Source organism: Lineus longissimus, chromosome 17 (genome assembly GCF_910592395.1).
Source record: "Lineus longissimus chromosome 17, tnLinLong1.2, whole genome shotgun sequence".
In the NCBI taxonomy this organism is placed as follows: domain Eukaryota; kingdom Metazoa; phylum Nemertea; class Pilidiophora; order Heteronemertea; family Lineidae; genus Lineus; species Lineus longissimus.
Genome location: NC_088324.1, coordinates 5657786 through 5672965, shown reverse-complemented (window position 1 = coordinate 5672965; position 15180 = coordinate 5657786). Strand labels below are relative to the sequence as shown.

Below are 15180 nucleotides of genomic sequence, written 5' to 3'. Positions count from 1 at the left end.
TACCGGGGCAGCGATCTCGATAACTGGACATCACCTCGGACGGGGATATTGGCCCCAATTATTTACTCGGGCTAGTAGAGGTGTGTCTCTTAGATATCCCAACAACACCTCGGACTCAATTCCATGCGGAGTTGACCAATACTACTTGAGTTCAATGTCTCTAATTTAGAATAACAACAACTTCGCAACAATAAACATGTCCAATTCTAAACAACATATTCAAAGGTCATTGAAATATTTAAAATAATCGCAATGCTTCGTTGCGAACGTTCAAATGTTATTCAAATTAGTAGGACGTAATAATCGGTCTCATTTAAAATACAAACCTCCCATTGACAATACAAATCGCCCATGACGTCACGAGTAATAATCCTGGTGATTGTAATAAGAAAGGCGAATGCGGCCTCAAGTTGGAGAGGGCTTTACAAGATAGGTCCACTTTCGACGGAAATCAGACTGTCTGATCACCAGCGATATTGTTTCAGTAAATATCCCCTAGATCCGTCTGGCATTCTCAATTCGGGAAAATAATTCGTTAGGAGGATATGTTTTACTTGTTTTATGGATAACTTTTCACGTGGATTCTGGTGCTGGTCGGCGATTTTGTTATGAGCGAAATATGCAACTCCGCTCGTGACGAAGACTCCCAACCAGCTTTTCTTACCAACGAAAGCGATGAGGATTGTGAGGCAATCCCGGGAAACTTTTGCTCCACGTCTGGTAAGTCATGAGTTGCAGCCAACTGATCAATACACCATGGTGAACAAGTTAGTTTAGATCAAGAATTTATTTGTCAACAAATTAAAAATTTACAGATAAATTGGCCAAAGCAAGGCGAACAAGTGTTTATTGGATGAAGATTTGCATAATTATGCTTTGTAGGCACTTTCAACTTAGGGAATTTTCTCCGATTCGTTTGTTTAACATTGTTTGTCGATGGATTGCAAATACCTGGATTCATTTTCGGGTAGGTCACCCGTCACTGGGCGCAGCAATACTCCAGATCACAACATCATGCGATGTGCTGCAATACTTAACTTTGACCTTCATCCTTGTCGGTAAATTTAGTTTCATTTCTCAAAATCAAATTATCCTTGAGAAATCCGGAAACAACATTTCATGAGAGCCAAAGAGAGCCATGTCAAGATATCATGACTTGACCTTGCGTGAACTTGTTGGCCATGTTTTGTCAAACCAAAATGGCCGGCTGTCGCACAAAACGTTTTCAACAATCAACAAACGAAATAAAGAATATACATCTATGAAATATAGCAGGTATGCTGAAATTTTTAAACGACTTAATAACGTTTTAAAACTCTGTTATACTAATATTTGAAATTGTGTTAGACGTTTTCCAGTCATTCAGATTTTGAGCGCGAGATTCTAGTACTTTTAGTGGAAGACACATACATAGTATGTACACAGTCCTATATCCTGGGTTATGATCCCTCAGTAGAAACCACCCTGGGTGAATCCGAAATGACACTCTTGGCGAATCCATTTTTTCTTTAAGCATCTGTCATTTCTTACCCTTAGGTTATTTTCATCTATATTTGATCAAATGTTTCAACACTGGCGCACTGGCACTGGCACAATGGCACAATACTGTGTCCGAAATTCTACATGAGCAGCATATTGAGTACGCCTATGAAACATTTGTCACAATAGATGAAAAAATAAACGTCGCCATTTTTTTATTTTAGCGTCGATATTTTTTACAATTTCGTACTACAAATTAACACAACAACATCCTTATCCTTCTCATTTTAGAAATTCTGAAATGTTCCGGATGCAGGGAGCCGATTCTCGACCGCTTCGTTTTGCGTGTTCTGGAGAAACCCTGGCACTCAAAATGCCTCAAATGTGCTGTATGTAAAAGGTCGCTGGATTGCAAGTGCTTTTCGAAGGGCGATAAAGTTTACTGTAAGGAGGACTTCTTCAGGTGAGCCCGCACATTTTATATGGCAATATGCACAACACTGGCCCTTTATTTACATGTATTTACAAAAATATTATCATAAGATTGTCGCTTCAAAAATGTAAGTTGGAAAAAGCCGATGATTTTTATGGGACCCAGAGACTGATATCACAAGAATAGGAGCAATATGCGCATTAACTGCAAATGCCAAACGTGCATATACTGTAAACATTATAAACAGTGAAACTCACCAACCTTTGCAATTGTGTCTTGCCTTGCTCCAAATTATATCTCTATGGTGTTTCCTTTTTATAGAACTTTTAAATATTTTGTCATGATATTTCACATGAAAAAAAATGTACGAGATGTGACACACCCCGTGAAAGAGGAATGATAAATCTGTAAACCACTAAATCTTCGAGGACGTTCAATATATGTCAGGTTTCGCGAATAACCGCGATTCACGAAGAAAAATCGCATAAAGATACTTTTTGATGTGAAAAACTAAAAGGAATTTCATAATCCCTCGAAATAAAAATCGTATTTTTTATCGTTCTTTTCATTTAGATTTTCGCAAAACCTAGAATTGCGCGAAGATATTGTGTGTAAAAACAGGATAAAGCATCAATGATTTTTACTTGGCAAAAGACTAAGACTCAGCGGCCAAATTCCCAGCATTACATGTAGACTCACTGTTCTTGACGTTAATCTATGATCGGTTATTAATTAATTGCGCCGCTAGTACGGCGTAACTGAGATTTCATCGACGAAAAGCTAAAATTCAGAATGACTCGGCCAAAATTTGAACGTGAGACGCACAGCATTCATTGCAATAAAACAATGGCAAGAAAACGCAAGTGGCGCACGTTTGCCGGTATTTTGACTTTCTACATGATTCACATCCATTGTTTACTTTTAATCGGCGATACAAACACGATCTAGCATCTTATTATTCTCATATTTCGTAGGTCAAGCTCAGAAGAAAAACAGTAGAAAGTAATGAGACAAATAGGACAACCTAGACAAGTTTATACCATTACGAAAAACTCCGCAATAATACAATCAGTTCATCTCAAAACTACCAGTGTATAATACATTTTTTTTGTACATGTATACAAAAATATATGTATATTGAGCCATCGATTAATTTAGAATACAAGCAAAATCCACTCAATAAAAAATACCTCGCAATCTCTGGGTAGATTTTGGGCCCTTATTTCGTTTCACCGGTGGTCCTGCACTGTATACATGTTCGAAGAATTTGCAGAGATTGCGTTTCATCTCAAAGCGACAGAAGAACACTGAACATTTCTTTCAATCTTCCTGTCTATTAAAACAGTGCATTTCAAAGGGTGATCTCTTATTGAAACACACCTCCCTTCAATGCGCCCACGACACAAACAACTCTAAGTGCCATTACACTAACACCGCAATCAGCCAGTCTGAGTTCGACAGGAGCATAAAGGGACTCTACAACCAGCTTTTTGGGGGTCAACAACACCTTTGTTTTATTTCTCATTTGAATAATTTCCAGACAACAATTGATTGCCACTTTACTAGGATGATTTGTGAGCAAAAACTAAAGGCAAATTTGACTGACTTAGTCGCGTACATACAATCTTACGGACTTCAGCGTTGTTATAGCAATTAAGTTGAGGTTATAGCTTGCTGGGACCCCCGCCCTAGCATGCCACCAACTTAAACACACATCGATGATTGCCCCGCTCATTCCATGATGTATTTTCACTCGAGACGAGTGGATAACGGGCTGGCTACCACGAATTCGAGTCCGACATATTCAATTCTGGGACAACTCAGATTTGTTTCTCTTGATGAACAATAATTACATTCTTTGAAAATAGATTGCTTTTTAGCGATTGGAAAGCTTGTGTAGGATTTTTCAGCCAATACAAATATTTTCAGAGTTTAGCTAGATCATATTTTACCCTTAAGGACTCTGCTGAAACTGAAACTTCGACAATCACATTCTTGCCATAACGTATGATTAAAATTTCTCATGACAATTTGCTAAAAACCGCATTGAATATGGCGTAGTGTGCGAGACATCGTATAAAGTAGGTGTTGAGTGAGCTAGACTTCACATCTCGGCTGTTTTATATTCGTTCACATACATTAAGTTCAGTAAAAAACGGCTGGGAAACAACGTAAAGTCAATAAATGTTAAGGGGGGGGGGCGACAGGCAGGCCCTCTTGGTCCAGCTAATAATTTCAAGGTTACCAATATGCGCCGTAATAGAACCAGTGCTCGCCCCAGCTATACAGCAATTTTAGTCACTGTGGCCTGCGACGGACCTATGAAAACGAGGCGAAGATTCGGGTTGGAATGCGGCCGTTGGTCAATGCCATCGATGTCTTTATGGCTCTGTTGCAGGTCGGATGCGACTCAGATTGCTCGTTAGATCTCCCTCGCATACCGACAGCGTGGTCTTAAACATTGCTTCATTTCTGCATGTCACTTGAGGTAGTCAGCGAAGGGAAAAGATGATCGGTAGGTCCATAAAGTTATTGCGCTGCGGAAAATCCATCTCCAATTAAAAATTCAAGAAAAAACGGCAAAACAGTTCATTGACTAACTCTTTTTTTCGCTTTTTGGTTTTTCTACTCTAAACGATTTTTTTCCTTTCCAGACTTTTCGGAACAAAATGTGCTAGTTGTGGAAATGGAATAGCCCCCACAGAAGTAGTCCGGCGGGCGCAAGAAAACGTTTATCACACAGAGTGCTTCGTCTGCAGGCTGTGCGGTCAGAGTCTCGATACTGGGGACGAGTTTTATCTCATGGTTGATAATAAACTTGTGTGTAAAGAGGATTACGATGAAGCAAGGGAACAAGGTAGAAGCACAAATTTACAAAACATTGTTTTTAGGGCATAATGACTATTTCTGTCGCCCACCGGCGATTTGTTTCCCAAAGATGCAAGGTTTTTTATAGATTCATACATATCTGTCGCCTAAGCGTAGAGACGGGGGGGGGGGGGGGTGAAAAATAAGGCAAACGGTCAACTCAAGACAACCAAGCAAATTAGTATTCTTTTGGCCTACACTTAAAGAAAATGGCAATCACATGGGGTTTCATGGTCCTATTTCGACCTTGTGGCGCGGACCACCCGCTCCTACCACTGCCTCTCGGACATCGAAAAATAATAAGAAATGTCGTGAAGGAAGTACAAAATTGATGTTCATGCCTCCACATACATGCAAAGGCTGTGACTCGTTTTCATGTATCGCTGAGAGGCGATTTCATTCTTGAAAACCTGCTGAAATTATGCATTACAGTGTATTTAGAACCACAAGATACTCCAGGTAAAATGAGAGCATTTCTTTGTCGGGACCTCTTTACCCCCCCCCCCCCCCCCCCATAAGTACGAAATCCCGATTGACAAACTCTCCTGCATGCCTCATTGTTTTCTGGACAGACTGCTCAGTCATATAGTCACATGACATTTTGATGGTTAAACGCCGCACAAACGAGCGATTCAAATCACTGCGACCTGCTATAAAAATCGCTGCTGTGCACGACAAAATCTCTCATCTGCGGCAAAAAAATAAGATCCCTGGGCTAGAAATTACATGCAGGTCGGTGCGATCTCTATTTTTGTCGCAGACAAATGCGTTCACCACAGCAAACGAATGATGTCCCATGCGATTGTGATCAAAGGTAGCGGCGACCTAAATCGCCTTCTTGCGGGGCGCATTAACATCTTTCTAATGTCGATACGAAAGACAAACGAGCCCAATCTCAAGTTTCACGATTAACCAAAAACATCTTCCTAAAATATACTCAATTAGCCTGTCAAGTGAACTTAGCACATGCAGTTTTCAACGTTTATTCTCGCCTTGACTGAATCATGTTTTTTGTTCATGGTTTTACCCGCCAAGCGAAAAAACAGCAACAAAAATTGGTATGCCACACACCCGGCATATAGTTGGTATAGCCGCCAGCTAGTCAGATATAGGGTTATACAGCCTTCTCGCCAGACGGTGTATTCCTGTTTCGCCTATTCCTGTTCCGCCTATTCCTGTTTCGCCTATTCCTGTTTCGCCTAATTCCTGTTTCGCCTAATTCCTGTTTCGCCTATTCCTGTTTCGCCTAATTCCTGTTTAGCCTATTCCTGTTTCGCCTAATTCCTGTTTAGCCTATTCCTGTTTCGCCTATTCAAATGTATTGCTAACCTCCCCACAGACGTAGGAATATGAACCGTCCCTTACTGACCGACCCAACCCGAGGAGAGCCACATATGTACGCATTGACGAACGCATGTTACGCCTCAAAGAACAATACGTCAATGGAGTGAGGGACATAATGAGTTACATTGATGCCATCAGTTACCTTGTCTGACATAATATCATGATATGTATTTTCCACCTTGTTTGACTTTATATGTGCTGTACCTACATGTATATTATGACATGGGTTTTACAGCTGATTTTGATCAAATAACTATGAGAATGTACAAATATTATGTATTTTTATCAAAAACTCATGAATTCAGTTTTCATAAAATAAACGACTGCTTTACTCTACTTAATCTATTAGTTTTTACTGTGTGTCAGTATGGTCCTATGGTCCTATGGTCAAATAAGTCCCGACTGTCCCCGCTTTCAAGGTGACTCTTTCAAAAGGTCATGGCATGGTTTGTTAACAAAGTTGATGGCATTTGATTAGTCAAATTGTCATCACATCGTTAACATCATCCAATTGTCCCCTCACATTTTCCCCATAAAATGGACATGCATCCCTAAGGTTCCCCGTGGGAGAGTCGATTTATTGTAGGGGTACTGGAAAGTAGGCGAAACAGGAATAGGCGAAACAGGAAATAGGCCAAACAGGAAATAGGCCAAACAGGAAATAGGCGAAAAAGGAATAGGCGGAACAGGAATAGGCGGAACAGGAATAGGCGAATCAGGAATAGGCGAAACAGGAATTTTGTAGGCAAAACAGGAATAGGCGAAACAGGAATAGGCGAAACAGGCATAAACCCGCCAGACATCTGGCATTAGAGATAGGAGTTTCGAAGTTAAACGTGTCTCATAAGTCAACATCTGGCTGGCTCTTTTATTAGGGGTGACACTATATAATAAACAAACTTTACTTTACTTTACCTCCAACGCCATAAGCACAACTAATGGATGGATTAATAGACCCCCATTTACAATTTAGATAGGGTTTAGATTGATTATATTTATCAGACAAATGGTCCCAGCTACTCGTTTCCATTTGTGCTGACCATTTGTGTATTTGATGCCCAAAAATATTCATGCGAATATTTCCAGCATCCCGATTTTTATCTCATAAGCGTGCAAGCTCAAGCCCGGCTGACAAGTATACGCGAAATGTTTTTTTTATACAATGTGTATCATTGAATTTATGTGGACCTTCCTGGAAATGTAACCTTCCCCAAAATCCTTTTTATGACACACCAGTGACCACAAGGGGGACCTACGCCCTACGCCGTGTGGCACAGATGCGCACCTCAAAAACTATATACGAAAAATTCCTAAGCATGTCCGTATGGACATGTCTTTAATCGTTTAATTTGAGATCAAATATTTTAGTCCAACGGGTAGAAAATTCTTCTCAGCAATTAATATTGTTTTTGGCTTTTTTCCACCACAAGAGCTTGTCGGCCATTTTAGTGAGAGAAATAATACTTATTGGTATTTTGCATACAAGCGTTGCTAAATACTAAACATTAAACCATAAAGGCACTGATCCGCTTTCGCTGATGAACAGCTTTGTGATTTGTGTCGACCAATTGAAGTGGGAGATTATACCGCCTTGAGTGAGTTAGCCACGCCTCGCTGCCGGCAATCGCGACGGCTCGATTACCTTGGCAGGAAAAGCTGTGTCTGAATTTAGAGAAAAGTTGACAACATTTTCTGAATTGACCATCTTCACTGGCCTTTATCGGGTGACCAATAAAAATCTTCTTGAATTCTAATCTCAAGCACTAAAATCACACTAGGTCGACATGGATATAGTGCTAAATGTGCGAATTGCTATGTCACAGCTAAAACATTATATCCAACAAAATCAAACTTCTAAAAATCCCTATTTCAGATATGTCAGAAAATTGGGAGTACACTGGGTTCTGCTCGTCATTTTGTTGGCATATGTAGTCTCAGGGGCCCTCAAATGGTGTGACATCAAACGAGGGTGTGGCTAGCTTACGACTGAGCACTACTGGATCGACTAGACCGGCCTGACCCTTTCCCACTACAAGTGCAGGGACGGGAATTCACCTCGAATGATGGCGTTTCATTCCCCAGGCCGAAAGTGAATAACTTTATAGCATCAATTATTTCCCCGTAACGCCCTAACATCACCAACATAGTGATTGGCCGATTCGAAAATAACATAGGGCATGCACCAGGTGAATTACGCCTGGTCATCCCTAAAAATTGCGCTGTGAAACTCTGGTCATCCTTTAAACAGCTATCCTGAAAAAAAACAGCCCACGGACGGACGTTACCTACTGGAGTGCATTACAGAACCAGGGTCTCTGTCTGCGCAGGTGCTGCACGGTAGCCAATATTGCGTACATCTGGAATTCCTGGCCTTTTTCGAGGGCGCGCATAGGTTCGATGTACAGCATAGCAGATCGAAGCCTTTTTTAATGAGCTATAGATCGACAAGCTCAACCCTCTACAAGAATGCGCTGGCCTGAGCACAAGCTATCCACATGATGATTGTGGTAACCTATGGTGAAGTTGTAGTGACCGAACAAGGCCAATCTTGACACTAGAGGCGCTGATTTCGTTAGAACGCCTCTGGTATTAGTACGTTGCCACCATCTTGAAAAGCAGTACAGCGGATGTAGAAAAGGAACGAATTTTTCCATTTGCAGGGAGGCAACTGCATCACCACTAAACCCCCGAAAATGATTGCTACGCTACGCTGCATTTATAGTTCTCCATAAAATCATCTCAAAACCTACCAGTGTTAGGTTTCATTAACAAAGATCATATTTTGTTATTTATTGATAAAATGAAATGTTTTATGAGAGAAAGTGGCACTAATTAGGCCTGAATATGGCGTACATGTAGGATTATCAAACACCTGTATCTCAGGATTCCGATATTCAAGATGGCGGCAATTGATCAATTCCAGTGTCTGAATTTTTTTTAATTTTGGCACTGTGCGAGTTTGCGAACTGTGCGAGGGCGCGTGTGGGCGCCCAATGTTGGTCCCTGATGCTATCTCTGTCCCGTGCAAAAGGTTTATAGCTACTGCCCAACCCAACCATTCGAGGCACTTGGTGCCTAGTTTTAAAACTACATTGTATTTTAATTGGTTTCAACGTTGGGACAAACTTAGAACCTCTACAGTGTGTGCACCGGTTTAGGCGCTCTCTGGCGGTGCCACAGCACACTAAGAAGAGTGTACCCCACAAGCATTCACACGCCTAAACACAATCATTCACATGATTGTGGTGACCTGTGATGACCAGTTGGTGGCCAATCCGGGCGTGTACAGAGTTTTAAACCGCTTCCAGGCGATGCTGAGCCACGCCTTAATAGATAACAAAATTTTCTAGCTTGTTCAGAACAGCTCAGGATTATGATACAAAGCAACTATAGCTAGCACTAAGAAAAGATTGGAGATGCCAGAGCACGCCTGAGCATGCGGGAGCACGCTCACGCCTAAGCACAAGCATTCCCTCGCCGGAGCACAATTTGATTGTGAGGACCTGCGGTGACCTAGTGATTAGACAACCCTGGCGTGTACATAGTTTTCTCTATCAGACTCACAAGAGATGGCGCTTGATCAAATTGCAAATCACATGCACATGACACCAAGCATATTTGTTTCCTTTAGATGACGAAGATGATGACCAGGCCAATAAAAGACCTCGGACGTCAATTACAGCTAAACAACTAGAGACATTGAAAGTAGCTTATAACATCTCCTCCAAGCCGGCCAGGCATGTCAGGGAGAAGTTAAGCAAGGAGACCGGACTCGACATGAGGGTCGTGCAGGTGGGTAAACCTCGTATCATGGGCAGTCGCCGACTAACGCCCACTATTTTTGCAAATCCAGATATAGCTAGGTTCGCAACATCCAAGCACAGTAAACAAGTAGTGCTAAAAATGAGTGTAAGGCGTTTAAAGAATGGGTGGCTTTTTATTGCAGTATGTTTGTTCTTCTCATGGTTCTTCAGTTAACTAGATTGTGTTTTTCTAAACGTTTTTGATGCTTTTTCAATTTTGTTTCAGCTCTTAGATAGTAGAAAAACGCGTTATTCGCACGAGTCCTGGCGCGAAAGACCTTTCCCGCCACGGGAGTTCACGCCGAGATCCGAGTTCACGTCACCCCGCAACGTCATTTACATTGATCGTCGCAGTTGTGGGGTAATCAAGCGCCATCAGCGTGGCGTCGGAAAAATCGCGTCGGTATCAATGTGTCACAGGGTAGATCCATGGCTATACGAAACGCCTTACTAGTGCATCGATCCACGTAAAAAGGGTCGACGCATGATGGAGAGCTAAATCGGGTCAAATCGGGGTCAACATCGGAAAAGCGGGATAATTCAGTCAGATTTTGAATTTTTCTGTTCAATTTGTTGATGGAAACTACTTATATAGAATAGGAGGTGACTGAGCAGTCGACAGCTGGGTAATATTACCCTTAATAATGCCAGTGGTCCTTTAATGAACTCCGATTTTGTGTTTATGTTTTGTGTTTATGTCACACTAAAATGGGTGTTTGGCGTTAATGACCACCGATTTTTGGTGTTATAGTTAACACCACATTTTTGGTGTTATAGTTAACACCACATTTTTGATGTGAGAAGCAACTGAAATCAGCGCTTCTTCTTACACTAAATAAATCATCGATTTTCTGCTACGAGAACTACCAGATAAAGGAGTAGAAATTTATTTTTTTTAAATACATAATATTATTTGAACTTGCTTATTGAAGGACTCCGGAACTCCATTGTATTATAGAACTTCGCACTCTTTTTCCCTGAAAAATAGATAACATGATACTATAAGCATGATAAGTCTGACCGTGGTGTAGTACTGAGATCAGGTTTTCGATACTCCTAAATTCAGAGGCGGAGTGTACTTAAATAACTGGTAATGTCAGAATGTGTTTAGTAGTGGAGTAAGAAAATGCCTGACATTTTTATGTTACTAATGTCATCAACACGGTGGAACTGCCAAATTGGGGTCTCAGGTGATGGCAGCTATTCACTACCCTGAAATTGAGTGAATAACACGTCATCAGATCGAGATGCGTACAAATCTTGGCCATTGTTGTTCGTCCACCTCCTAGATGTAGAGCACTTTCAAAATAGGCACAGCCAGTTTTGTTTTCTTGATAACCGGATATTCAACGTTCATTGATTTATTTAAGGTTTGGTTCCAAAATCGTCGTGCGAAAGAAAAACGTTTGAAGAGAGATGCCGGGCGACACGGTTGGGGGAGCTTGTACGAGGGCATAAGACCTAACGCCGCCAGGAGCGGAGACTGCATGCAGACTGTCGGCGCCGCCAGTGGGATGCGGATTGAATTCCAAAGACGTAAGTATCGATGTACAAGTTCACCAGGGGCCATGGTTAGGTTTTCACTGATACGCGAATCGCACTACTCGAACGATATACCAACTGTACGGACGCAGCATCAAATAGGAGCATGCTAAAAGGCGGGAATGATTCAGATGACGCGTGAAATATAGCAGCAACAGCAGTAGAAGATCAGCTAACGCCTGGAAGGTGTACTTGCTTGCAGCAGAATCTATATTACGTGAAAGATTCTGTTTACAGTTTGTCGAACTTGTTTGGTTGCAGACTAACAGATCGAATAGTGAATATACTAGTATTTCCTATATTATTACTCCGGGGGAGGGGGGGACTTTAGCGGGACCTTGATCGTAATCAAGGATGATCTGCTTTCGTTGAGTCAAGCGCGGTGCAGCCAATAATGAACAGGAGTCGGATTATCTCACCAATAATCCCAGCCGAAGGTGTTACGCTGATTAATCACTAATTAGGTGTCACAAGCAAATGTTCCAATTAATGTAATCCTATAAAACTGACGTGACTCAGCCCTCGCTCGTCAACTGCAACGGAGGTGGTGTTTTCCCTAATCCTTTGGGAAAACTGAACATGACGAACGTCAGCGCACTCTTGGTTGATGCCGAGTGATTGGAAACTGCATCGACGGCCTTTGATAAATTTTCTATATTTGCTGGGGAAGCGCACTCCTTCTCATTGCCGATATGCTTGAAGATTGCATCTGCGGCCTTCTAAATTATCAACATTTTCGGCGGGGGGGGGGGCGGGGTGGCGCACTCTCTTTTTGACCCCTCCGTTGCGAACAATCGTTGAACCGCGCCTGGACCTTACCCGGTTAGTGTGATACCACCAGATGGCCGACGCCCCAAAGCGGTGGGGTTGATGTGACCGGTTTCGCCAAAAAGGATATATGTATTAGTTGACTCCTGCAGTCATGAGGGCGGCGAATTCGGACAGGGGATGAATTTGACCGGCCCGTCGCTGTTATTGAAAGTTTATTTACTTGTTGTTTTGTCAACGCGACCTCGTTGAATGACATCCTTCTTCTGTTTCAGCATCTCGTGAGGACAATACGATGAATCACGACATCTCCGGCTTGAGCGCGTCTTCGCCGGAAGGACGTTTTTCCAAAAATCAAGAAATGGACTTTCGGTGCTTGCCAAGAACTTCCTCCGAGTGGACCTACACCTGCGAACCTAACTCTCGTATCCCCGTTTCCCAACACGTGCCGCCATATCAGGTCCGTGGGCCACACCCAAGGCACGATCCCGGACCAGGTAGTAGTTTAAAGGATTCGTCACCAGGGGGCAGGTCGGACACGAGCACAGGAAGCAGTCACAGTGGCGGTGTTGAGTTCCCCTCGAGCCCTGGGTCATGGTTTGAAGAAGTCACGAGTCCGGAAGGAAGTGTGGATATCATAGGTGCTAATACAAGTGATTCGGGAGGTTTGTTTTGAGATGAGAGCAAAACAGTGAGAAATATTGATATGCGCCTAGTTATGCTGATATCTCACGCGGATCGCCGCGATCTGCCGTGAACTCTCCTAAACGTTCCCCACAATCATTGCAAGTAGCACATTGTATACCGTGTAATACTTTCTAATCAGTCGGTGATGGCCTTGGCACTGACCTCTTAAAACGTATTTTAAGGTTAACTTATGTTTCACTGATCTTAGATGGTGACGATGATGACGATAATGATGATGAATACCGCCCCTGTTTACCAAAGCTCAGTCGGGCCCAAAAAAGACAACATGTTCGTTCGATGCCATTCAGCATGATGAATATAGAAAGCCCAGGCAATCTCGTTTACCCAAGAGTCATTCGCTCTCTTCCCTTGTCCCTTATATTACCCCTGGTAGCATCTGAAGAGGTAACCTATATGACTGGTTAATGATAATTTGCATAAATATCGATTACGTCACTTGACATGACATGTGATCATCTATACATTAGATATAAATACACATTAAAACTGAATGTTCGTCAGCATTATGATGCTCAATCCTTGTCCCCCATGGTTTTAGTCCACTGTTGAACTCGGCCTTATGTCATGTCATGATGAGCAAAATACAAAACGCATACGGCAAATGCTATAGATGAATATGGACTCCTGCGCAGTCTCGTTAAACTGTTTGGGGCAGCGGTAGCGTAGTGGAAGAGAGTCGGTCGCATTATTAAAGGCGAAAACTCCAGGTATTTTGCCATTTTCTGCTGTAAGACGATTTCAAAAGTGTACCTAACACTTTATACAATACAGAAAACCCAATCCAATTAGCTCCATCCATTTTGAAGATATAGCCATTTATGTGTTTGACAACTTGATTACCTAATCAGGCTAGCAACTGGCTTGTTAGAGCCAGGCGGCGGGTTCAGCAAAAGTTGTGATGTAGATCAGGCTATTGCCCTACTTGGGAGGACAAATATCAATGAATGCTCTTAAAATTGATATATGAAGTCTGTTTTTCATTGACATTCGATATACCCTATGATAAGGTAAGGTAATACAGACAAATTTATACCATTATAGTAAGAAATCAAACATCAGTCTGATCTATGTCAGTAAACTTGCTGCCTGACTTCACTTAGAAACCTAACCAAGGCTGTTACATAACATGTAAACAAAACAGTTAATCTTGCTTTATCTCTGGACTGGGTGCTTCAATTTTGATCAAACTTGGTTTAATGCGGAGCTTTAAGTCTACTCTTTCAGGATCTGTACATGTCATGCAATCATAAAAGCAGGAGTCGTGGCCTTTAAGTGGTCGTGGGATCGACTCCCGACCGAGTCACCGGTTCCCCTACTGGTCGATGCTCCTTGAAACCCTGATTGATTTCTGTGGAGACGGGAGTAATAATATGATATCCCAAAAGCAGGGAATCATGGAAAAGCGCTATAAGAACATTATTATCACCACCATCTTGCATCGGCTACTTCACAAATCGTGGTCGAGTAGATCATAGAAAAAATTGGGTGAAGATACCAAGCGCCGATCAGCCCAGAATCAGCTGATACACACATTCAACCTGAAACGACTTATTGCTCTTAAAGGGAACTGAAACTGCCAAGCCAGTTCGTATGACCTCGATTTCATTTCCCGCGTATCGGGTGATCAGAACGAGGCATGAATGAAACATGGCGCCTAGCTGTCAATCATTGGAATCTATGGAATTTACTACGAAAACTCATGAATGAATGATCGCATGACTCACGTGATTCTCACATGATTCTCAATAATAACAAATTGAACTGCGCATGCTCGGGCACTGGGGGCGGAGCTACAAATCTGAACTCGAATAGGAAGTTGGAAGTTTGACTTTCTCGGGCGGTGAAAGTCGAAAAGTTGAATAAATCGCTCGGCGGTTCCAGTTTCCTTTAAGTCCAAGACTTATGTAAACATGTCTGTCTAACTCGGGAATCTTTTCAAATGACCAGATGACTAGAAAAAAATACACTTTTGAAACCAGTAGTAGACAGGACATTTCAAAACACCTCAGACTTCCATTCCACACCGTTAACCTTTGTATATTGTTATAGGGCCTTTCTTTAGGTGAATATTAATCTTAATGGCATTAAAACTGCTCCACCCCCACACCTTCCTCTCCGGGTACTTTTAAATTTCCAGTAAAATTGTAAAATTTGATTTCCCGATAATGCACAGCATACAGTAGTTTCTCGCATAGCTCGTCGTCGGACCCAGGCCTGATTAGAAAAGTCCAGCGA

At 42.1% G+C, this 15180-nt stretch overlaps 1 protein-coding gene across 1 annotated transcript; it reads left to right on the top strand.

Moving 5' to 3' along the window:
* Positions 1–608: 608 nt before the first annotated feature.
* LOC135500977 (LIM/homeobox protein Lhx4-like) lies at positions 609–12913 on the top strand. The gene is made up of 6 exons (XM_064792697.1): positions 609–720; positions 1771–1942; positions 4567–4769; positions 9765–9916; positions 11298–11463; positions 12513–12913. The coding sequence occupies exons 1-6, from the start codon at positions 609–611 to the stop codon at positions 12911–12913; spliced, it is 1206 nt and encodes a 401-aa protein (XP_064648767.1).
* Positions 12914–15180: the final 2267 nt, after the last annotated feature.